This window comes from Haematobia irritans, chromosome 2 (genome assembly GCF_050003625.1).
Source record: "Haematobia irritans isolate KBUSLIRL chromosome 2, ASM5000362v1, whole genome shotgun sequence".
In the NCBI taxonomy this organism is placed as follows: Eukaryota; Metazoa; Arthropoda; class Insecta; order Diptera; family Muscidae; genus Haematobia; species Haematobia irritans.
Window position 1 is genome coordinate 187,686,496 of NC_134398.1, and position 26,625 is coordinate 187,713,120.

The window sequence follows — 26,625 nt, forward strand, 5'->3', positions numbered from 1 at the left end:
ACAGAATTGCAGTGTAAGTTTTTTCTAAAAACAGAATTTTTATGACATTTTTTCTATAGACAGAATTTCTATGAAATTTTCTCCAGAGACAAAGTTTCTAAGAAATGTTCTCTAAAGACAAAATTTCTAAGAAGTTTTCTCTAAAGAGAAAATTTCTATGATATTATATTAACCCACTGAATAAAATTGTCCCAAATTAAATCGAAAAAAAAAACTTTATTGAAAGAGTATTTATTTCTCCATAACCATACTGCATAGAAAAACCCCAAAATTAAATTTAAATATTCTAAATTATTCTTCATTCCAACGTAAATGATGCAACATCATTTCCAGCATTTAGAACAATGGTCTCTGGCGTTGTCGGTGCTCCCAAACGAATCCATTCTCTTTGCAATCCAGCATCTGTGCGAGCCGATTGTAAGGCATGCTGTAAGGCGAATATAACACTAACCGCTAAACAAATGGGAGGCTCTCCGCAAGCTTTAGAACTCATAAAACCAACATTGTTTGAGGAACCCCGTAACATTTCGATGCGAAAGTCGATAGGAATATCTTTTGCTCCTGGGGGTTTATATGTCCAAGTGTTATTCGTCAACAACTGACCAGTTTGACGATCATATACCAACTGTTCAGTAAGCCAATAGCCTAGACCTTGAACAAAAGCACCTTCGATTTGGCCAATATCAACATTGGGACTTAAACTTTCGCCCACATCCTCAAGGATATCAACTCGCTTGATTAGATGATTACCAGTGAGAATATCGACTTCAACTTCGGTTAGACCAAGACCATAGATATTATAGTTCGGTATCTCTCCCACTTTGTAGGTATCACTGACAATGAGGCTAACGGAACGTTGCCAGGCAGTTTGTATCAACTCTTGCCATGTTGCATTTGGTTTCAAGGACTCCCGAATTGGTTTCAATCGCTCATTTAGGATGTTACAACATTTGCGTACTGCAAAGCCAATACATTCACTACTCATTGAATTGTTGGTGAATATGGAGTTTGGTCCATTTACACTATCGGTAGTTTCAATTTTAATCGATTCCAAAGGTATTCCAAGGGTATAAGCAGCCACCTGAGCAGCTTTGGTATTGATACCTGAGAAGAAAAAAAATGACATTCAGATAATTAAAAATTTCATGAATATAACTAACCACGGGTTATTCGATTTAGAAAAAAAGATAAAATTAAAAAAAAAAAATTGCGAAGTTTCTTCAGTGTTTCCTGTTTTATCCCATATCTAATTTTTTTTTAACAATTTTTACCTTGACCCATTTCTACGCCTCCATGGGAAATTACCACAGATCCATCTGCATGATATACAGAAACTGTGGCTGGAAATGTTCCAAAAGTGGGGAAAAACCAAAATGGGAAATCCATTATGGCTAAACCCAATCCCTTCTTAAGCCAACGATTATTAAGATTAAATTGATCAATTTCTAAACGCCGAGCTTTGTATTCTGTGGTCTTTAGGAATTGCGGTAACAGTTCCCGTAATCGATTGCCGTCCTTTATATTCGCCATACGTACATCGGCAGGATCCAATTTGCCCGCAAATGCTATATGCTCCATAATATTTTCTACCATGGCAGTACCTGAAATGTACAAAAAAAAATATATAGAAATAAAATTCTGAACATTCTTTCTAGAGAATAAAATGTTGATATCAAAATTTTCTAGGAAAAATAGTTCTGCCAAAATTTTACAAAATTTCCTATCGAAATGAAATTTTTAGAAAAGAAATGAAATTTTCAAAAAATTTCCCATAGAAATGAATTTTCAGGAAATTTCCTACAGAAATGAAATTTTCAAAAAATTTTGTATAGAAAGGCGTTTGTCCAAAATTTTCTATAAAAAATTTAATATAAATATATGAAATATAAAAATTTCCATAGGTAATTTTCACCTATAGAAATGAAGTACTGGCCAATGTTCCTATAGAAATGAAATATTGACAAAATTTTTTTATAGATAATAATTTTAGAAATTTTTTTAGAAGAATTTTTATTTCGAAATGAAATTTTCTGAAAATTTCCTGTAGAAATGAAATATTGTGAAAATTTCCTACAGAAATGAATTTTATAGAAAATTTTTTAGAAAATTTTCAATAGAAATGAAATTTTCCAAAATATTCCTATAGCAATAAAATTTTCAGAAAATATCCTATAGAAATTAAATTTCAGAATATTTCCTATAGAAAGGAAATTTTCAGAAAATTTTCTTTTGAAATGAAATTAAAAAAAATCTTTAGAAATGAAAATTATAGAAAATTTCCTATAGGAATGAGATTTTCAGAAAATTTCCTATAGAAATGAAAATTTCGGAAAATTTCTTATAGGAATGAAATTTTCCAAAAATTTCCAAAAGAAATTAAGTTTCCAGAAAATTTCCTATAGGAAATTTGAAATTTTCAAAAAATTTCCTATGGAAATAAAATTCTTAATTTTGACAAAATTTTTTTATAGATAATATTTTCAGAAATTTTTTTAAGAATAATTTTTATTTCGAAATTATATTTTTTTAAAAAACGTAATATAAATATATGAAATATAAAAATTTCCATAGGTAATTTTCACCTATAGAAATGAAATATTGGCCAATGTTCCTATAGAAATGAAATTTTGACAAAATTTTTTATAGATTATATTTTTAGAAAATTATTTTAGAAGAATTTTTATTTCGAAATGAAAATTTCTGAAAATTTCCTACAGAAATGAATTTTTTAAAAAAAATTTCTATCGAAATGAAATTTTTAGAAAATTTTCTATAGAAATGGAATTTTCCAAATTAATCGTATAGCAATACAATTTTCAGAAAATATCCTATAGAAGTGAATTTTCAGAATATTTCCTATAGAAAGGAAATTTTCAGAAAATTTCCTTTTGAAATTAAATTAAAAAAAAATCTTTAGAAATGAAAATTATAGAAAATTTCCTATAGGAAAGAGATTTTCAGAAAATTTCCTATAGAAATGAAAATTTCAGAAAATTTCTTATAGAAATGAAATTTTCCAAAAATTTCCAAAAGAAATTAAGTTTCCAGAAAATTTCCTATAGGAAATTTTAAATTTTCGGAAAATTTCCTATAGAAATAAAATTCTTAATTTTGACAAAATTTTTTATGGATAATATTTTCAGAAATTTTTTTAAGAAGAATTTTTATTTCGAAATTATATTTTTAGAAAATTTCCTATTGAAGTCCTATTTAAGAAAATTTTCTATAGAAATGAAATTTTCAGAAAATATCCTATAGAAATGACATTTGCAAAAAAAAAAAAAATAAAAATCTTTAGAAATGGAAATTATAGAAAATGTCCTATAGAAATGAAATTATGGGAAAATTTCCTATAGTAATGAAATTTTCAGAAAATTTCCTATAGTAGTGAAATTTTCAAAAAAATTTATAAAGAAATTAAATTTTCAGAAAGTTTCCTATAAATATTAAATTTTCGGAAAATTTCCTATAGAAATAAAAATTTCGGAAAATTTCCTATAGAAATGGTATTTTCAGAAAATTTCCTATAGAAAAAAATTACATTTTCAAAAACTATCAATAAAAACGAAATTTTGTCAAAATTTCATATAGAAATTTCCTATAACAATAAGATTTTCAGAAAATATCCTATAGAAATGAAATTTCAGAATATTTCCTACAGAAATGCCATTTTCAAAAAAAAAAATCCTTTAGAAATGGAAATTATAGAAAATTTCCTATAGAAATGAAATTATGGGAAAATTTCCTATAGTAATGAGATTTTCAGAAAATTTCCTATAGAAGTGAAATTTTCAAAAAAATTTATAAAGAAATTAAATTTTCAGAAAATTTCCTATAAATATTAAATTTTCGGAAAATTTCCTATAGAAATAAAATTTTCGAAAAATTTCCTATAGAAATGGTATTTTCGGAAATTTTCCTATAGAAAAAAATTACATTTGTAAAAACTATCAATAAAAACGAAATTTTGCCAAATTTCATATAGGAATGAAATTTTCGAACAATTTCCTATAGAAATGAAATTTTTGGAAAATTCCCTATAGGAATAACATTTTGAGAAAATTTCCTATAGAAATTAAATTTGAGGAAAAAAATGGACAAAATTTTGTATAGAAATGTAATTTTTAGAAAATTTCCTGTAGGAATGAAATTTTCAGAAAATTTTCTATATGAATTAAATACAATTTTTAGAAAATTTCCTATTGAAGTGAAATTTTTAGAAAATTTTCTGTAGAAATGAAATTTTCAAAAAATTTCCTATAGCAATAAACTTTTCAGAAAATATCCTATAGCAATAAAATTTTCAGAAAATATCCTATAGAATTTCCTATAGTAATGAGATTTTCAGAATATTTCCTATAGAAGTGAAATTTTCAAAAAATTTTATAAAGAAATTAAATTTTCAGAAAATTTCATATAAATATTAAATGTCATTTTCGGAAAATTTCCTATAGAAATAAAATTTTCGAAAAATTTTCTATAGAAATGATATTTTCAGAAATTTTCCTATAGAATACAATGATATTTTCAAAAACTATCAATAAAAACGAAATTTTGACAAAATTTCATGTAGGAATGAAATTTTCTAACAATTTCCTTATAGAAATGAAATTTTTGGAAAATTCCCTCTAAGAATGACATTTTCAGAAAATTTCCTATAGAAATTAAATTTGAGAAAAAAAATGGACAAAATTTTCTATAGAAATGAAATTTTAAGAAAAATTCCTATAGGAATGAAATTTTCAGAAAATTTGCTATATGAATTAAATTTTTAGAAATTTTCTTATAGAAATTAAATTTTCACTAAATCTCCTATAGAAATGAAATTTTCAGAAATAAAATATTAGAAAAACTTCCCATAGAAATGAAATTTTCGGAAAATTTTCTATAAAAATTAAATTTTCGGAAAATTTCCAATAAAAATTAAATTTTCGGACAATTTCCAATAAAAATTAAATTTTGACAAAATTTCCTATGGAACTGAAATTTTCAGAAAATTACCTACAGAAATTAATTTTTTAGAAGATTTCCTATAGGAATGAAATTTTCAGGAATTTTCTATAGAAATGAAATTCTCGGAAAATTTCCTATAGAAATTAAATTTATAGAAAATTTCCTATAGAAATCAAATTTTCAGAAAATGTAATTTTTTCAAAAAATTTTATACAGAAATTAAATTTGAAAAAGGTTTCATACAGAAATGGGAATTATAGAAATTTCCCATAAAAATGAAATTTATAAAAAAATTTCCTATAAAAATAAACATTTCAGAATAATTGTATATAGAAATAAAATTTTCGGGAAAATTCATAAGACATGACATTTTCAGAAAATTTCCTAAATAAATTACAAAATTTCCTATAGAAATGAAATTTTTACAAAATTTCCTATAGAAATGAAATTTCCGATAATTCCTTATAGAAATTAAATTATCGGAAAATTTCTTATAGATATGAAATTTTCAGAAAAATTTCTTTTAGATATGAAATTTTCAGAAAAATTCCTATAGAAATGAAACGTTCGAAAAAATTCCTATAGAAATTTTTTTTCAATAAAGTCAATAAAGTTTCCTATAGAAGTGTTGCCATTTACCTTCCAAGGAACCAGGACCTCTAAAATATGTTGAACTTGGTGCATCCGTCAATACAACATTGTCTTCCAATCGTAGATTCTCTGCAGTAAAATTATAACAACTTCTGAATGTTGTCAATCCATGTATGGGTACAGCATATTCGTTAGGACTCCAACCGGCATCCTCGTAGAAAATATTCTCAATGCGAACAAATTTACCATTTGCCCGGGCATGGATCTTATAATCAGATCGACAGGCCCAACGTTTACCATTGCAATTCATCATGGACTCAAGGGATTGAACAAACCGAACGGGACGATTAAGTTTATAAGCCGCAAGGGCTGTAGCACATGCTACAGAATTGCATCGGGTTGTCTTACTACCAAAGCCTCCACCTATGCGACGAACTTTAAGTTGTACCTCAGCCGCTTTTAGGTTTAGTAGTTTTGTAATAACAGCTTGGGTATGATTGGGCCATTGGGTTGCCGAGTAGACTTCCAAGCGTTGTTCATTTGGAATTACAATACAAGTCTGAGGTTCCATGGTGAAATGGTATTGCAGGCCCATTTCGAAAATTCCATTAATTTCCAAATCTGCTTGAACTGTTTGTTTGAAGTCATCGATATTCGATTTTATTTTGGTTTCAATACGATCCATTCTTTGGTTAATGAAAACATCCTCCATGGTGGGCATTATAAGTGGATCATCTCCTCTGGAGTAAAACACCTTTACTTTCGTTCCAGCTTTCTGGGCAATTTCTTTGCTATCAGCTACAATCACACCAATAGGCTGGTCATGATGACGAACCAACCCGTTGGTGAAGAGTTCTTCAAGCTGATAGACATGTACAGGGTCCACAAAAGAATTCACTCCTGGTATATCTTTAGCTGAAAAGAAGGCAATCACTCCTGGCATCTTCAAGGCATCGGAGGCATCAATCTTCTCAATCATTTTGCCCACTTTGGTAGCTCCAACAAAGGAACAATGTAAAGCATTCGAAGCAGTTATGAGATCATTCATATACTTGGCTTCGCCAGAACATTGTATGAGAGCTGTAAGAAAGAGAAACCGAGAAAAAATATTAAAACAAAAATATTTCAATTAAAAATTTTAATAGAATTTTTTTAAAATCAAATATTCATTAATTTTGAAGGAAGAAAAATATTCCCTGAAACCTTTCTCTAAATCCCCAATCACGTACCTTCTAACTTTTGCACTGGTTTAGTTACGGGATACACTTTTTTATTCGTGTCGTATATCTGTATGCCCGAAGAAAGTTCTCTCTTCAATAATGGTCCTCCACTTATAAAGTCTTTACGTATTCTATCATTTGGCGATATAGTCAAGAGAAATTTCAACATTAATCCGCAAGCCAATGTTCGCCGATATTCTGGTGAAGCCTTAGGCAAGACGGCATCAGGTTCTAGTATAGCAGATAAGCTGGTGAAAATATTCCCCACCACTGTCTTATCATAGAAACATTGATCTTTTAGAAGTTCTTCCACAGCCGTGGCATGAGTGAAATCTGGCCTTATACCACCAAAACATATACGGGCATTTTTAACATGACCCGTGGTCAAGGATTCCAATTCCAATAGAAAACCAGCATTAACATAAGCAACCGAATTTTGAGCTCTGGACATAATCTGGATATATAGAAATAAATGAAATATTAAAACAAATTTAAACAGAAGTACAAAAAATAATAAGGCTCACCTTGTAAGACTTGAAAATGTAATGATCCTTGGGATATGCCGGTAATTCGAATGCAAGAATTATGGTTTTTGGTGTTTTGTTATTCAGGAAATCTCTTAAAGAAATCGTTTTTGGTTTAACATCCGGGGCACAGCAGGCCACAACTTGGGCGTTTAAGGTTTCCAGTAGAAGATATATATCCGAGGGAAATTCTGGATGAGTTTTTTTAGTTGAAATATTTCCGGCCAATGTTCCATTCTGTAAAGGGGATTTGTTTTATAGAATTTTCTTTAGAGAGATAAAATATTGATAATAATTTTAAAAATAGGAAATGAAAATTTAACTAAATTTCCTATAGAAATGAAATTTTGACAATATTTCCCATAACAATGGAAGTTTTTTTACAGAATGAAATTTTCACAAAATTCCGCATAGAAATGAAATTTTGGAAAAAAAATTGGAAGTAAAATTTTTTTTATAGAAATAAAATGCTATCGAAATTTCGTATAGAAAGAATGAATTTGTGATGAAGTTTCCTATAGAAATGAAATGTTGACAAAATTTTCTAGGGAAATGAATTTGTGACGAAATTTCCTATAGACATAATTTTGACAAAATTTCCTATAGAATGGAGCCACCGTGGTGCAATGATTAGCATGCCCGCCTTGCATACAAAAGGTCGTGGGTTCGATTCCTGCTTCGACCTAACACCAACAAGTTTTTCAGCGGTGGATTAACCAACCTCAGTAATGCTGGTGACATTTCTGAGTGTTTCAAAGCTTCTTTAATTGGTTTCACTGCAATGTGGAATGCCGTTCGGACTCGGCTATAAAAAGTAGGTCACTTGTCATTGATCTCAACATGGAATCGGGCAGCACTCAGTGATAAGAGAGAAGTTCACCAATGTGGTATCACAATGGATTGAATAGTCTAAGTGAGCCTGATACATCGGGCTGCCACCTAACCTAATTTAAAGAAATACAATTTTGACAAAATTTCCTATAGAAATTAAATTTTTTACAAAATTTCCTATAGAAATGAAATTTTGACAAAATTTCCCACAGAATTTAAATTTTGACAAAATTTCCTGTAGATATGAAATTTTGACAAAATTTCCTGTAGATATGAAATTTTGAGAAAATTTCCTATAGAAATAACATTTTGACAAAATTTCCTACAGAAATGGAATTTTGGCAAAATTTCCCATAGAAATAAAATTCTGGCAAAATTTCCTATAAAAATGAAATTTTGACAAAATTTCCTATAGAAATGAAATTTTGACAAAATTTCCTATAGAAATGAAATTTTGAAAAAATTTCCTATAAAAATGAAATTTTGACAAAATTTTCTATAGAAATGAAATTTTGACAAAATTTCCTATAGAAAGAAATTTTGACAAAATTTCCTATCGAATTGAAATCTTAACAAAATTTCCTATAGAAATGAAATTTTGACAAAATTTCTTAACGAAATGAAATCTTGACAAAATTTCTTAGAAATGAAATTTTGACACAATTTCCTTTTAGAAATGAAATTTTGACAAAATTTCGTATAGAGATGAAATTGTGACAAAATTTCGTATAGAAATGAAATTTTGATAAAATTTCCGATGCAAAAAAAAATTTTTTTGCAAAAATTTTCTATAGAAATGAAATTTTGATAAAATTTCCGATGCAAACAACATTGTTGAAAAAATTTCCTATAGAAATGAGATTGTGACAAAATTTCCTATCGAAATGAAATTTTGACTAAATTTCTTATGGGAATGAAATTTTGGCAAAATTTCCTATATATATGAAATTGTAACAAAATTTCCAATGGAAAGGGAATCTCGGCAAAATTTCCTACAGAAATGAAATTTTGACGAAATATCCTACAGAAATTACATTTTGGCAAAATTTCCTATAGGAATAAAATTTTGACAAAATATCAAACCGAAATGAAATTTTGTCAAAATTTCCTATCGAATTGAAATCTTAAAAAAAATTTGTACAGAAGTGAAATTTTGACAAAATTTTCTATAGAAATGAAGTTTTGACAAAATTTCCTATGGAAATGAAATTTTGACAAAATTTACTATAGAAATGAAATTTTGACAAAATTTCCCACAGAATTTAAATTTTGACAAAATTTCCTGTACATATGAAATTTTGAGAAAATTTCCTATAGAAATAACATTTTGACAAAATTTCCTACAGAAATGGAATTTTGGCAAAATTTCCCATAGAAATAAAATTCTGGCAAAATTTCCTATAAAAATGAAATTTTGACAAAATTTCGTATAGAAATGAAATTTTGACAAAATTTCCTATAGAAATGAAATTTTGAAAAAATTTCCTATAAAAATGAAATTGTTATAAAATTTCCTATAGAAATGAAATAGTTACAAAATTTCCTATGGAAATGAAATTTTGACAACATTTCCAATACAAATGAAATTGTCGCAACATTTCGTACAGAAATGAAATTGTGACAAAATTTCCTACCGAAATAAAATCTTAACAAAATTTCCTATCGAAATGAAATTTTCCCAAAATTTACTATAGAAATGAAATCTTGGGTAAATTTCCTTTAAAAATTAAATGTTGCCAAAATTTCCTGTACAAATTAAATTTTGATACAATTTGCTATAGTAATGAAATTTTGACAAAATTTCCTATAGAAATTGATTTTTGACAAAATTTCCTATAGAAATTAATTTTTGACAAAATTTCCTATAGAAATGAAATTTTGACAAAATTTCCTATGGAAATGACATTTTGACAAAATTTCCTATAGAAATGAAATTGTCCCAACAGTTCGTATAGAAATGAAATTGTGACAAAATTTCCTACCGGAATAAAATCTTAACAAAATTTTCTATAGAAATAAAATTTTGACAAAATTTTCTATACAAATAAAATTTTGACAAAATTTCCTATAGAAATGAAATTTTGACAAAATTTCCTATTGAAATGAAATTTTGATAAAATTTCTTATAGAAATGAGATTATCACAAAATTTCCTATCGAATTGAAATCTTAACAAAATTTTCTATAGAAATGAAATTTTGACAAAATTTCTTAACGAAATGAAATCTTGACAAAATTTCCTATCGAAAATCTTAACAAAATTTCCTATCGAATTGAAATCTTAACAAAATTTCTTAGAAATGAAATTTTGACACAATTTCCTTTTAGAAATAAAATTTTGACAAAATTTCGTATAGAGATGAAATTGTGACAAAATTTCGTATAGAAATGAAATTTTGATAAAATTTCCGATGCAAAAAAAAATTTTTTTGCAAAAATTTTCTATAGAAATGAAATTTTGATAAAATTTCCGATGCAAAAAACATTGTTGAAAAAATTTCCTATAGAAATGAGATTGTGACAAAATTTCCTATCGAAATGAAATTTTGACTAAATTTCTTATGGGAATGAAATTTTGGCAAAATTTCCTATATATATGAAATTGTAACAAAATTTCCAATGGAAATGGAATCTCGGCAAAATTTCCTACAGAAATGAAATTTTGACGAAATATCCTACAGAAATTACATTTTGGCAAAATTTCCTATAGGAATATAATATCAAACCGAAAAGAAATTTTGTCAAAATTTCCTATCGAATTGAAATCTTAAAAAAATTTTCTATAGAAGTGAAATTTTGACAAAATTTCCTATAGAAATGAAATTTTGACAAAATTTCCTATAGAAATGAAATTTTGACAAAATTTCCTATAGAAATGAAATTTTGACAAAATTTCATATAGAAATGAAATTTTGACAAAATTTCCCACAGAAATGAAATGTTGCCAAAATTTCCTATAGAAATGAAATCTTGACAAAAATATCCTATAGAAATATAATCTTGACAAAAATTTCCCATATAAAGGAATTCTTATAGAAATGAAATTTTAATAAAATTTGTTATAGAAGTGAATGTAAATTGGTTTACGCAAAAAGTTAGGTTGCGTAATCTTTAATACGACGTAAACATATTTTTTTAGTGTAATGACTGATCTATCAAAAATAGATTCTATATTCTGTTTATGATAGATTAGTAAATTGCGGATTAATTGTTTGCTTTTGCCATAATTGTGTTTTGGGTATATAAATTAAACTGGTTAAGACATTTCGACTCTTAACCAAAACATTGTTAGACAAGTATTTATAAAGCTTTGTCATCAATTTAAACAAAAACAAAGCAAACAAATATGGAACAGAATCCAGTTTACATTGTTATTGTATAATAATAAAAAAAAAATACTCACATTTCTCACTGGTACATTTGCTATCAAATCGAAATGATGCCAAAGTTCTTGACAATATTCAAAACCAAACTCACTGGAAGCTTTTTGGAAAATATCCATAGTTTCAGATAACGTTAGATTAGCACCCAAAGTCAATTTATCCTTGGTCAATTTAAATTCTTTCAATTCTGCCACATTATGGATATCAATGAAATGTTTAATATGCTCTGATCTACGATAAACTCCATGGGCTGTATTACCGCCAACAAGCATATATTCTTCATTCAATTGGATTTGTGTTAGAATACCAATCACTTCCTTGAGATCATGAGGCCAAAACCATAGAACACCATCATTATCATTATATCTAAGATATTTCATAGGCTGATGACATTGACCTGAACATAAAGCTCCTGTCTCACTCTTCGGGCACTTCTTGCTGACCAAATCTTCTATATCTTGACATTCCGAGGGAATTTGTATTGTAGTGTCTGAGGCAAATGATTTCATGGCATCCAATATAGAACGATATCCGGTACAGCGGCATATATTACCACTAAATCCATTCTCAATTTCTTGCATACTTAGATTTCCCTCTCTGGATTCCATTAAGCTGTACATACTCATCACAAATCCAGGACTACAGTAACCACATTGAGTGGCATTCAATTGAGCCATACGTTTTTGTATGGCATGATAGCCATCGCGTTGATTACCAATACCCTCACAGGTAGTTATTTCCCAAGAGCCACATGTGTTCAGCAATGTAAGACACTGAGAGAGAGATATTAAAGAATATAAATAGGATACGGAAATAAATGTTAAATACTTATATGAGAACACTTCATACATTGCAAATAAAAATATTTTTTCTGTTAACTTTTATTGCTTGATTACAAATTATTTTATTTTAATTAAAATTGTTTGTAATATCAATTACCAGCGCTGCTTAAAAACTTAGGTGATATGCAGAACAAATATTTATAGATGTTGAAAACATAATCAATTAAAATATTAACTTTTACAATTGACCTTTTAATCAATTTAAAAAATAAATTAAGAAAATTATTGAGAATTATAGACCAATTAAACTAAAATCTTGCGCGTTGAATATGGACCCCATGAAAATCAGACGCACAATCTGAATGAAGAAGGAACCCACGAAATTGTAAGGAAAACAACAATACCAAATTTTTAGGTTTTTTGGGAGTAACTTAATTATATTTTAGGGTCCACTTTGAAATACGAAAATAAACCCGCAATATTTCAAATGAAAATGAGCCCCAATTTCCTTTTTGGCATTGAGTTTCGTTTTGAAGAGGGCCTTGTTTTGCTTTCAGTAACTTTGCAAAGGTGGAAGCTATACATATTTTTGTTTCAAATTGCATTCTATCGCATCAGAATTATTGTTTGCGTTGTCGGCTCTCGGCTGGGGTTTGCGACTTTCTCCTATGAACTGATTCCAAAGATTGATATGAAGCAGTTTGTGTCAACGAGGAAAGCTGGAGCCCAAGGCAGACAAACATTACGGCGGCAGACTATGAACAGGATTCAGCACCATCGCACTCAGCACGCTTTAAGAATGACTTGAAAAGGAGTTTTTTCGGGATTTTAATGACAGTTACATCTCGTTCCAAAAATAATCTAACAAAATTTAAAGAATTTTTATCAAAAATGTACCAAATTTAAACAAAAATTATTTTGAAGTTTTTGATAAAATTATTGTCAAAATTTTATTTCTATAAAAAAATTGGTCAAAATTTTATTTCTATAGAAAAAGCGTTCAAAGTTTTATTTCTATAAGAAACTTTGTCAAAATTGTATTTCTATAGGAGATTTGGTTTACATTTTATTTTATGGGAAAAGTTAACATTTTATTTCCATAGAAAATTTTGTCAAAATTTTATTTCTATAGAAATTTTTGTCAAAATCTTATATCTACAGTAAATTTAGTCAAAATTTTATATCTTTATGAAAATTCACCCAAAATTTTATATCTATAGAAAATTTTGTCAAAATTTTAGTTCTATAGAAAATGTTGTAAAAATTTTATTTCTATTGAAAATTTTGTCAGAATTTTATTTCTATTGAAAATTTTCTCAAAATTTTATTTCTAAATATAAAAAAATTCTCAAAAATTTATTTCTATAGAAAATTTTGCCAACATTTTATTTCTATATAAAATTTTATCATAATTTATTTTTATAGCAAATTTTATCAAAATTTTATTTCAAAAGAAAATTTTATCAAAATTTTATTTCTAAAGAGAATTTTTTTAAAATTTTATCTCTATTGAAAATTTTGTCATAATTTTATTTCTATAGAAAACTTTGTCAAAATTTTATTTCTATTGAAAATATTCTCAAGATTTTATTTCTATAAAAAAATTTCTCAAAAATTTATTTTGTCAACATTTTATTTCTATATAAAATTTTGTCATAATTTATTTCTATAGAAAATTTTATCAAAATTTTATTTCAAAAGAAAATTTTATCAAAATTTTATTTCTAAAGAAAATTTTGTTAAAATTTAATCTCTATTGAAAATTTTGTCAGAATTTTATTTCTATAGAAAACTTTGTCAACATTTTATTTCTGTAGAAAATTTTATCAAAATTTAATTTCTAAAGAAAATTTTATCAAAATTTTATTTCTAAAGAAAATTGTGTTAAAATTTTATTTCTATAGAAAATTTTGTCTACATTTTATTTCTATAGAAAATTTTGTCAAAATTTTATTTCTGTTGAAAATTTTGTCAAAATTTTATTTCTATAGAAAATTTAATCAAAATTTTATTTCTATAGAAAATTTTGTCACCATTTTATTTCTATATAAAATTTTGTCATAATTTATTTCTATAGAAAATTTTATCAAAATTTTATTTCTAAAGAAAATTTTGTCAGAATTTTATTTCTATAGAAAATTTTGTCAAGATTTTATTTCTAAAGAAAATTTTGTTAAAATTGTATTTCTATAGAAAATTGTGTCAATATTTTATTTCTATCAACAATTTTGTCAAAATTTGATTTCTATAGAAAATTTGGTCAACATTTTATTTCTATCGAAAATTTGGTCAAAATTCTATTTGTATAGGAAATTTTGTGAAAATTTTATTTCTATAGGAGATTTGGTGAAAAATGTATTTCGATAGAAAATTTTGACAAATTTGATTTCTATATGTGGTTAGGTCAAAATTTTATTTTTATAGGATTTTATCTCAAAATGTTATTCTATAGGAAATTTTATCAAAATTTTATTTCTTTGGAAAATTGTTAAAAATTTTTTATCTATAAGAAAACTTCTGTAGGTCAAAATTTTATTTCCGCAGAAAATTCGGTTCAGATTTAGATATTAGCTGCCATATATATTTTTCACCGATCTGGTCATAATTGGCGTGTATATCAACCAATCATCCTCAAATTCCGTACATCCGAATATTTTATGGGTCTCGAAAAACTTGCAAAATATCAGCCAAATCGGTTCAGATTTAGATATAGCTCCCATATATAGCTTTCGCCCGATTTACACTCATTTGCCCACAGAGGCCAATTTTTTGCTCCGATTTAGTTGAAATTTTGCACAGGGAGTAGAATTAGCATTGTAACTATACGTGCCAAATTTGGTTGAAATCGGTTCAGATTTGGATATATCTCCCATATATAGCTTTCGCCCGATTTACACTCATATGACCACAGAGGCCAATGTTTAACTCCGATTTAGTTGAAATTTTGCACAGGGAGTAGAATTAGCATTGTAGCTATGCGTGCCAAATTTGGTTGAAATCGGTTCAGATTTAGATATAGCTCCCATATATATGTTTTTCTGATTTCGACAAAAATGGTCAAAATACCAACATTTTCATTGTAAAATCGCCACTGCTTAGTCGAAAAGTTGTAAAAATGACTCTAATTTTCCTAAACTTCTAATACATATATATATCGAGCGATAAATCATAAATAAACTTTTGCAAAGTTTCCTTAAAATTGCTTCAGATTTAAACGTTTCCCATATTTTTTTACTAACATTGTGTTCCACCCTAGTGCATTAGCCAACTTAAATTTTGAGTCTATAGATTTTGTAGAAGTCTATCAAATTCTTCCAGATCGAGTGATATTTAAATGTATGTGTTTGGGACAAACCTTTATATATAGACCCCAACACATTTGACGGATGTGATATGGTATCGAAAATTTAGATCTACAAAGTGGTGCAGGGTATAATATAGTCGGCCCCGCCCGACTTTAGACTTTCCTTATTTGTTTTTTAATAGAAAATTTTGTCAAAATTTTATTTCTATAGGAGATTTGGTCAAAAATTTATTTCTCTAGAACATTTTGTCAAAATTTTATTTGTATAGAAGATTTTGGCAAAAATTTATTTTTATAGAAAATTTATATAGAAGATTTTGTCAAAAATGTATTTCTATAGAAAAATTGGTGAAAATTTTATTTCCGTAGGAGATTTCATCAAAATTTTGTTTCTACTGGAAAAATAGTAAACATTTTTATACCCTGTGCCACACTGTGGAAGAGGGTATTATAGGTTAGTGCATATGTTTGCAACATCCAGAACGAGACGAGGTAGACACATGGTGTCTTTGGCAATAATGCTCAGGGTGGGTCACTGAGTCGATCTAGCCATGTCCGTCTGTCTGTGAACACATTTTTGTGTTCAAAGTCTAGTTCGCATTTTAAGTCCAATCGCCTTCAAATTTGGCACAAGTTCCTGTTTTGGGTCAGAATAGAACCCTATTGATTTTGGAAGAAATTGGTTCAGATTTATATATAACTCCCATATATATCTTTCGCCCGATATGCACTTATATGGACCAAGAAGCCTGAGTTTCACCCTAATTTGCTTGAAATTTTGCACCAGCAGAACAATAAGTACTATAGTCAGGTGTGCAAAATTTGGTTGAAATCGGTTCAGATTGAGATATAGCTCTCATATATATCTTTCGCCCGATATGGACTTATATGGCCCCAGAAGCCAAAGTTTTAGCCCAATTTGGTTGAAATTTTGCACTAGGAGTACAATTAGTAGTGTAGTCACGTGTGCTAAATTTTATTGAAATCAGTTCAGATTGAGATATATCTCCCATATATATCTTTCGCCCGATATGCACTTATATGGACCCAGAAGCCAGAGTTTTACCCTGATTTGCTTGAAATTTTGCACAAACATAACACTTGGTCGTATAGTTAAGTGTGCCAAATTTGATTGAAATCGGTTCAGACTTAGATACAGCTCCCATATATATCTTTCGCCCGATATAGGCTTATATGGACCCAGAAGCCAAAGTGTTGGTCCAATTTGGTTGATATTTTGCACTAGGATTACAATTCGTAGCGTAGTCAAGTGTGCTAAGTTTTATTGAAATCGGTTCAGATTTATATCTAGCTCCCATATATATCTATCGCCCGATTTTCCGTCATATGACCACAGAGTTCAAAGTGGTAGTCCGATTTACTTGACATTTTTGCACAGGGAGTAGAATTAAAATACTATGTATGCATGTCAAATTTGGTTGAAATCGGTTCAGATTTCTATATAGCTTCCATATATATACTTTTCCGATTTGAGAAAATATGACCAAAATACCCACATTTTCCGACCGATAAATCATAAATACATTTTTGCGAAGTTGCCTCAAAATTGGTTCCGATTAAAATGTTTGCTATATTCCATATCGAAAATGTGGATTTACAAAGTGGTGCAGGGTATAATATAGTCGGCCCAGCCCGACTTTAGACTTTCCTTTCTTGTTTTCTATGGAAAATTTAGTTAATTTTTTTTTTCTATAGGAATTTTTGTTAAAATGTTATTTCTATAGGAAACTGAAGTACCTCTTAGTTGGAGATGAATATTTAGCATAATCTACCAAAACATCGAGAATTCTACAAATCTAGGAAACAGTAAAAATTTACCACTTTGGAACTCAGAACCTTTTGAAGGCAATGTATGTACTGGATAGCCAATTCGAAGTAGAATCTAAATGGATTCTTAAATTGGATGTTATTTCCGACATTTTTTGTTTTTGAACAATAAAATAAGAAACAAAAAATAGAGGTTTACATTGTTACATTACATATCAGCCACAATGTGTATAAATACTAAAGCAATATATAATACAATAAATAATAGATTGTTTCAATTAAAAATTCATTGAATTTTGTGGCAACATTAAATTACATTTTTAATTGCGCCAATCAAAAAATTAAATCAAAATGGCGGAGAAATCAATTTCTAATTAATTCTGTAATTTATAGTAAATTTTTGTGATTAAAGCAATGTCAATTAAAAAATAAGTTGGACCGATTATTTTTGTAATTGAATCTGAAAAACAATTTTTCCGTTTGGAATCAAAAAAAATTGTTTTGGTTGATTTTTATTAAGAACAAGCATCTACAAATTCACAAAAACATGATTAATTCAATTTGTAATTTAATTTTGTGTTTCTTTTTCAAATTCTTTCAAATTAAAATATTTTAAATTAATTTTATCTTTCCTAACTCACCGAATTAGCTGACCATGTCTTTATATCTCCAGTTGCTGGATGTTTACCCTTAATTGAGACCACACAGGCCCCGCAACCACCTTCCAGGCACATATATTTGGTGGCCGTTAATTGGGCATGATCTCGAATAAAGGTATTTAGAGTTATATCGGGAGCCATAGTTGTAAGATTTACTTAATATTCAAAAAAAATATATATAACAATTATTTTCCCTTAAAAATGTGATTAATGAATGCATGAAATGCCGATTTACCTGTATATGGAATTCCATTAATTTTAAAAGATGTTATGCCTTCAGGCATTTCGCCTTCTTGATTTAACGGTTTACTGGTTTCACTACCCATATTTTTTTTTTTTAATTTAATTTTGTTATTTTATAACAACAGAATTTAGACTTGCTAGTACGAAGTCTTGAATAAGACTGGCTAGAAGACTGTTAATTTCTGCATCAATTGATTTCTTTAAAGCTTTTGATATTTCCAAAATTAATTAAATTGTATTTAAACAAAGAAATCTACTAATTCAGAGTGGTTATAAGTGAATGTAAATATTTTTTTATACGAATTCCAAAAACTCAGTAGAGAATTTGCTAAAGCCTAGTGTGCACTCAAAAACAAATGAACCCTCTATGGCACTAAAGACAATTTCCTCTATTTTAGTTCATGGAATTATTATGTTTAGAGAAAATTGACTTCAGTAATTTGTTGTGTATTTTTAAAAAGGGGAAAACTTATACACAAATGGAACATAAAGATTAACTAAATCCATGTATCCCACAAATTAGTTCAAAATTTCCTAAATTTGTAAATTTTCCAGCAGTGACGCAGACCAAGGACATACTAACAGGACTCACTATTGCACTCAACACCCATCAACAATCACTTATGGCGATTTTGATTGGGAAAAAAGGTGCAACATTCTCGAAATTGAATGGAAAATATGAAGGATACTGCCATAGACTTTGGATCCTGTATCCCGCACAATATTATGAATTAACAATAACTTTGGAATGACACTATCATTGGGGTGAAAATGCAATGAGGGAAAAAGTAGGGTAACACCAAGGCAACATATTTTTTGCGAATCGAAAACGCCATTAGAAACGTAAACACTGTATCAATTTCTATCGCACAATGGCCACTAAAATATTTAGATCTTAATCCATTGGTATTTTACGCCTGGGACATTTGGAGGATAAGGTTGGCACTAAAAACAGCTGATCATCTGAACTGCAACAATATAGTGATGGCTTTGTCAGCCGTTTGGAGGTCATAAGTCGTATAAATCTTAACTGATTGAAACACTTGTTGTTTTTTCCGATATTTTTAAATTTTTTTTTACAATAAAAATGATTAAAAAAATAAAAAAAGACAATGACGTTTTATCTTGTTGCATAACATATCAGCCACTTTGTGGGAGATAACGCGAACTAAATCGATAGGGTAGTTAGGTTAGGTTAGGTTAGGTTAGGTGGCAGCCCGATATATCAGGCTCACTTAGACTGTTCAGTCTATTGTGATACCACATTGGTGAACTTCTCTCTTATCACTGAGTGCTGCCCGATTCCATGTTAAGCTCAATGACAAGGGACCTCCATTTTATAGCCGAGTCCGAACGGCGTTCCACATTGCAGTGAAACCACTTAGAGAAGTTTTGAAACCCTCAGAAATGTCACCAGCATTACTGAGGTGGGATAATCCACCGCTGAAAACTGTTTGGTGTTCGATCGAAGCAGGAATCGAACCCACGACCTTGTGTATGCAAGGCGGGCATGCTAACCATTGCACCACGGTGGCTCCATAGGGTAGTTGGTAGAATTCTACCAAAAATGCTAGATTATTTACTGTATGGTAGATTGGTAGAATTTTTTTTCAAAATTTCCCCCACCAACTAAGAGGTACTTGAATTTTCTATATAAATGAAGTTTTGACCAAATTTTCTATAGAAGTGATATTTTAAGAAAATTTTCTAAAGAAATAAATTTTAAAAAGAAATTTCTATGGAAATAAAATTTTAAGAAAATTTTCTATAAAAATAAAATTTTGAGAAAAATTTCTATAGAAACAAAATTTTGTATAAAATTAAGATTTTGACAACATTTTCTATAGAAATAAAATTTTGACAAAATTTTCTATAGAAATAAAATTTTGACGAAATTTTGTATAGAAATAAAATTTTTACAAAATTTCCATTGAAATAAAATATTGTATAGAAGTTAAAACGTTTTTAAGAAAATTTTCTATAGAAATAAAATGTTGACAAAAATTTCTATAAAAATAAAAATTTGCACAAATTTCGTTATAAATAAAATTTTGGCAAATATTTTTATAGAAATAAAATTACGACAAAATTTTCCATAGAAATAAAATTGTGACAAAAATTTCTATAAAAATAAAATTTTGCAAAAATTTCTTTATACATAAAATTTTGACACAATTTTTTATAGAAATAAAATTTTGATAAAATTTTCGATAGAAAATTGTAACAAAATTTTCTATAAAAGTAAATGTGGACAAAATTTCTATAGAAATAAAATATTGCCAAAATTTTCTATAGAAATAAAATATTGAAAAAATTTTCTATAGAAATAAAATAATGAAAAAATTTTCTATAGAAATAAAATTTTTATAAAATTATCCATAGAAATACAATTTTGGAAAAATATTTTCTAAAGAAATAATATTTCGACAAAATTTTCTATAGAAACACAATTTTGAAAAAATATTTTGTAAAGAAATAATATTTCGACAAAATTTTCTATAGAAATACAATTTTGATAAAATTTTCTATAGCAATAAAAGTTTGACAATGTCTTCTATAGAAATAAAATTTTGACAACATTTTCTATAGAAATAAAATTTTGACAACATTTTCTGTAGAAATAAAATTTTGACAAAACTTTCAATAAAAATAAAATTTTGAGAAAAATTTCTATAGAAATAAAATATTTGACAAAATTTTGTATAAAATTAAGATTTTAACAATATTTTCTATAGAAATAAAATGTTAACAAAATTTTCTACAGAATTAAAATTTTGACAAAATTTTCTATTGAAATAAAATTTTGAAAAAATTTTCGATAGTAATAAAAATATTAACAAAATTTACTATAGAAATAAAATTTTGAAACAAAATTTCGATAGAAATAAAATATTGCCAAAATTTTTTATAGAAATAAATTATTGAAAAAATTTTATATAGTAATAAAATTTTGACAAAATTTTCTATAGAAATAAAATTTTTACAAAATTATCTATAGAAAAAAAAAATTGACAAAATTTTCTTCAGAAATACAGTTTTAAGAAAAATTTCCATAGAAATACAATTTTGAAAAAATATTTTGTAAAGAAATAATATTTCGACAAAAGTTTCTATAGAAATACAATTTTGATAAAATTTTCTATAGCAATAAAAGTTTGACTATGTCTTCTATAGAAATAAAATTTTGACAAAATTTTCGATAGAAATAAAATCATGACAAAATTTTCTGTAGAAATAAAATTTAGAAAAAACTTTCTATAAAAATAAAATTTTGAGAAAAATTTCTATAGAAATAAAATATTTGACAAAATTTTGTATAAAATTAAGATTTTAACAATATTTTCTATAGAAATAAAATGTTGACAAAATTTTCTACAGAATTAAAATTTTGACAAAATTTTCTATAGAAATAAAATTTTGAAAAAAATTTCGATAGAAATAAAAATATTAACAAAATTTACTATAGAAATAAAATTTTGAAAAAAAAATTCGATAGAAATAAAATATTGAAAAAATTTTCTATAGAAATAAAATTTTGACAAAATTTTCTATAGAAATAAAATTTTGACAAAATTTTCTATAGAAATAAAATTTTTACAAAATTATCTATAGAAAAAAAAAATGACAAAATTTTCTTCAGAAATACAATTTTAACAAAATTTTCCATAGAAATACAATTTTGAAAAAATATTTTGTAAAGAAATAATATTTCGAGAAATTTTTCTATAGAAATACAATTTTGATAAAATTTTCTATAGAAATAAAAGTTTGACAAAGTTTTCTATAGAAATACAATTTTGAAAACATTTTCTATAGAAATAAAATTTTCGTTTTGTTTAATATTGTTGGCTTCTCTTCAATCGTTATTGTTGTTTTTGATCTCAGCTTAAAGCCATGCATTGACTAAACTACAAGTGTAGCTTAACCAACAGAGGAAAAGTATGCTTGTCAAATTTATTTGGGCAAAGCCCTATAGACTGCAAGATGGTTGGATGTACAGCTGTTTCGGAATTACCACATTCCTCATCAGCATCCTCTACTTGCAGCAAAACTATCAATCAATTATAAGAATAAATTCGGGTAATTCACTCAACCCAAAGTGAACTGCACCTGAAATTTTGATAAAATAAATTTTTTTCTAAAGAAATAAAATTTTAAAAAAAAATTTCTATGAAATAAATTTTTGACAAATTTTCCCTAAAAATAAAATTTTGATTAAATTTTCTATAAAAATAAAATTTTGAGAAAAATTTCTATAGAAATAAAATACTTGACAAAGTTTTGTATAAACTTAAGATTTTAACAATATTTTGTATAGAAATAAAATGTTGATAAAATTTTCTATAGAAATAAAATTTTGACAAAATGTTCTATAGAAATAAAATTTTGAAATAATTTTCGATAGAAATAAACTCATGAAAAATTTTCTATAGAAATAAAATATTTGAAAAAATTTTGTATAAAATTAAGATTTTAACAATATTTTCTATAGAAATAACATGTTGACAAAATTTTCTACAGAAATAAAATTTTGACAACATTTTCTATAGAAATAAAATTTTGAAAAAAAATTTTCTATAGAAATAAAATATTGAAAAAATTTTCTATAGAAATAAAATGTGGACAAAATTTCTTTAGAAATAAAATATTGACAACATTTGCTATAAAAATAAAATTTAGACAAAATTTTCTATAGAAATAAAATATTAAGAGAATTTTCTATAGAAATAACATTTTTACAAAATTATCTATAAAAAAAAATTGACAAAATTTTCGACAGAAATACAATTTTAACAAAATTTTCCATAGAAATAAAATTTTGACAAAATTTTCTATGGAAATAAATTTTTGACAAAATTTTCCATAAAAATAAAATTTTGACAACATTTTCCATAAAGATAAAATTTTGACGAAATTTTCTATAAAAATAAAAAATTGAGAAAATGTTCCCTGAAACATGATCCCTTATTTTGTTTTGTTTATATTCATTATGGCTCATATTCATAGAGCTCAGATTTATTATGAAGTGTGGCCCCTCATTTACACAGAAAAAAGTGAACTGTTTTTATCGAACTTAATAGTACCCCAATGGTGTGGGGGAATATTTCTTAAAAATGTTTAAAAATAAGCTAAAGCCAAACAATTTGTTTTCCAATAAAAACAAGTTAATTTTAGCATCAGTTTAATAACGGACTTTTTTCTGTGTGAAATCTTTTTTCGTTTAGCTTTAGGGGCCCAATTTTCCTGGTTTCCTCTTTCATTTGGGTCTTGGGGCTTATTTACCTTGGGCCTTTGTGTCATGCGGCATGTATTCTGTCTACAATAGCTACTTGTTTTCGAGCACATACTGTTCTACGAGCCATCCCATTGTATATGACTCCATTAAAGACAATATATCCTAGAACATGGTCCTTTGAAAAAAAAGTCCTTAAAAAATTATAGACATAATTAATACTATGAGTTTTTTTTTGAAATTTTATGAAGTTTCCATTATTCCATAAAATAAAAAGAAAAAACTCCCACCAATACAAAGAGCTCGGTAACGCACTCTCTAAAATGTAAAAAAAACACAAGTAAACATAAGGGTGTGTATCAAACGATTTTAGGGCCATGGATTCTTTTTAATGAGTCGACAGAGGTTGTGGATATGGATGGATAACAGCATGACTGGGGATCACATTTATATCCTTTTTTTATACAAACTTGCTGGCTATTGTCTTTCTCCAACCTCAAACTCATTTACTGCTTCCATGTGTGAATTTATGAACCTCCTCGCAATGATGTAGCCCTCCACGAACGAGCTGAACGTGAACATTTTAGAGCCCATTTACAGGCTCATGGGGGCGGTTTTTGATGGCGGCATCGCCGGTGACGGCGGCAGTGTTAATCTGAGTTTCATTAGAATCTATTAAACGCTAATACGCGTGACATAATAATTGCGAATAAGCAGAGATATATTTTACGATGTATCCATGGTGTGTCATTATTATTCGAGGCAGTTATCCATGTTATTACCAAAAACAGACGGAGCATTGTTACCCCGCGTAGGACTGCATAGAATGCTGGAATCTATGCAAGAGTGTTGTATTGAGCGACAGATTTCAGTTTTTGGGAGTTTTTCATCCTGCATAAAACGGAGAGTCCTTATTGTCCTACCATTAAAAGTATTCCAAAATAATGTATTTCTCTTGTCAGTGTAGGTCATAATTTAACTTCATCATTTTGATTATGGGAAAAGGTAGACGTTTTGTTAGTATATTTTTTTTTGTTAAGGTTGGAGGTTTAGAAGTTTTGGGAAAGGCGTTTGTTGCATTATTTCTTAATTTTTTTTGAGAGAGAGAGTGAGAGAGGAATTTCTACTTGATACTACATAAACGAGGACTATCCATATGAAGCAGGGATGGAAAATACAATTTTTAAGAAAGTACAAAAAAGGTACTTTTTTGAGCGAAAAAGTATTTTTCACTAAATTTTAATAAAAATTCCATTGGAAGACTATTGTCAAGAGCTCCCTTAAATTGAATTTTAAAGAAAATACAATTTTGTTTGCCAACTCCTAAATTTTAAATATTTTCTTTTTTTAGTCTTATATTCGCTCACAAAGACTACCGTAGTATTGTAATCGCGGCTGCCACAGCTCTACTTTATGGTACTACATAAATTTTCTCTGGATAAATAAAAATAAATTTTTGCAAAATTTTCTATAGAAATAAAATTTTGACAAATTTTTCTATTCAAATTTTTTTTTTTTGACACAATTTTCTATAGAAATAAAATTTTGACAAAATTATCTATAGAAAAAATTTTGACAAAATTTTCTACAGAAATAAAATTTTGACAAATTTTTCTATTAAAAAATTTTTTTTTGACAAAATTTTCTATAGAAATAAAATTTTGACACAATCTTCTACAGAAATAAAATTTTGACAAAATTTTCTATAGAAATAAAATTTTGACACAATTTTCTATAGAAATAAAATTTTGACACAATTTTCTATAGAAATAAAATTTTGACAAAATTTTCAATAGAAATACAATTTTGATAAAATATTCTATAGATATAAATTTTTGACAAAATTTTCTATAGAAATAAAACTTTGACACAATTTTCTATAGAAATAAAATTTTGACAAAATTTTCTATAGAAATAATTTTGACAAAATTTCCTATAGAAATAAAATTTTGACAAAATTTCCTATAGAAATAAAATTTTTACAAAATTTCCTATAGAAATAAAATTTTGACAACATTTCCTATAGAAATAAAATGTTGACAAAATGTTCTATAGAAAAAAAAAAATGTTGACAAAATGTTCTATAGAAATAAAATTTTGACACAATTTTCTATAGAAATAAAATTTTGACAAAATTTTCTATAGAAATAAAATTTTGACAAAATTTTCTATAGAAATAAAATTTTGACAAAATTTCCTATAGAAATAAAATTTTGACAAGATTTTCTATAGAAATAAAATTTTGACACAATTTTCTATAGAAATAAAATTTTGACAAATTTTTCTATTAAAAAATTTTTTTTGACAAAATTTTCTATAGAAATAAAATTTTGACATAATCTTCTATAGAAAATAAAATGTTGACACCATTTTCTATAGAAATAAAATTTTGGCAAAATTTTCTATAGAAATACAATTTTGATAAAATATTCTATAGAAATAAATTTTTGACAAAATTTTCTATAGAAATAAAATTTTGACACAATTTTCTATAGAAATAAAATTTTGACAAAATTTTCTATAGAAATAAAATGTTGACAAAATTTTCTATAGAAATAAAATTTTGACAAAATTTCCTATAGAAATAAAATTTTTACAAAATTTCCTATAGAAATAAAATTTTGACAAAATTTCCTATAGAAATAAAATTTTGACAAAATTTCCTATAGAAATAAAATTTTGACAAAATTTCCTATAGAAGTAAAATTTTGACAACATTTCCTATAGAAATAAAATGTTGACAAAATTTTCTATAGAAATAAAATGTTGACAAAATGTTCTATAGAAATAAAATTTTGACAAAATTTCCTATAGAAATAAAATGTTGACACAAGTTTCTATAGAAATAAAATTTTACCAAAATTTCTATAGAAATAAAATTTTGACAAAATTTCCTATAGAAGTAAAATTTTGACAACATTTCCTATAGAACTAAAATTTTGACAAAATTTTCTATAGAAATACAATTTTGACAAAATACTCTATAGAAATAAATTTTTGACACAATTTTCTATAGAAATAAAATTTTGACACAATTTTCTATAGAAATAAAATTTTGACAAAATTTTCTATAGAAATAAAATTTTGAGAAATTTTTCTATTAAAAATTTTTTTT

At 26.6% G+C, this 26,625-nt stretch overlaps 1 protein-coding gene across 1 annotated transcript; it reads right to left on the reverse strand.

The window, feature by feature from the left end:
- Positions 1-297: 297 nt before the first annotated feature.
- LOC142224413 (uncharacterized) lies at positions 298-18,184 on the reverse strand. The gene is made up of 7 exons (XM_075294186.1): positions 18,017-18,184; positions 11,522-12,274; positions 7,289-7,525; positions 6,774-7,218; positions 5,593-6,624; positions 1,272-1,601; positions 298-1,104 (listed from the first exon to the last, which is right to left on the reverse strand). The coding sequence occupies exons 1-7, from the start codon at positions 18,173-18,175 to the stop codon at positions 299-301; spliced, it is 3,762 nt and encodes a 1,253-aa protein (XP_075150301.1). The 5' UTR covers positions 18,176-18,184; the 3' UTR covers position 298.
- Between the last annotated feature and the right edge of the window lie 8,441 nt (positions 18,185-26,625).

Bases quoted from the DNA above. Each gene is read 5' to 3' on its own strand.
- LOC142224413 (XM_075294186.1), bottom strand. From the start codon at position 18,175: ATGGCTCCCGATATAACTCTAAATACCTTTATTCGAGATCATGCCCAA. The intron at 7,219-7,288 runs GTGAGCCTTATT...CTATATATCCAG, and splicing joins ACATTTTCAAGTCTTACAAG to ATTATGTCCAGAGCTCAAAA. The intron at 6,625-6,773 runs GTACGTGATTGG...TCTTTCTTACAG, and splicing joins ACCAGTGCAAAAGTTAGAAG to CTCTCATACAATGTTCTGGC.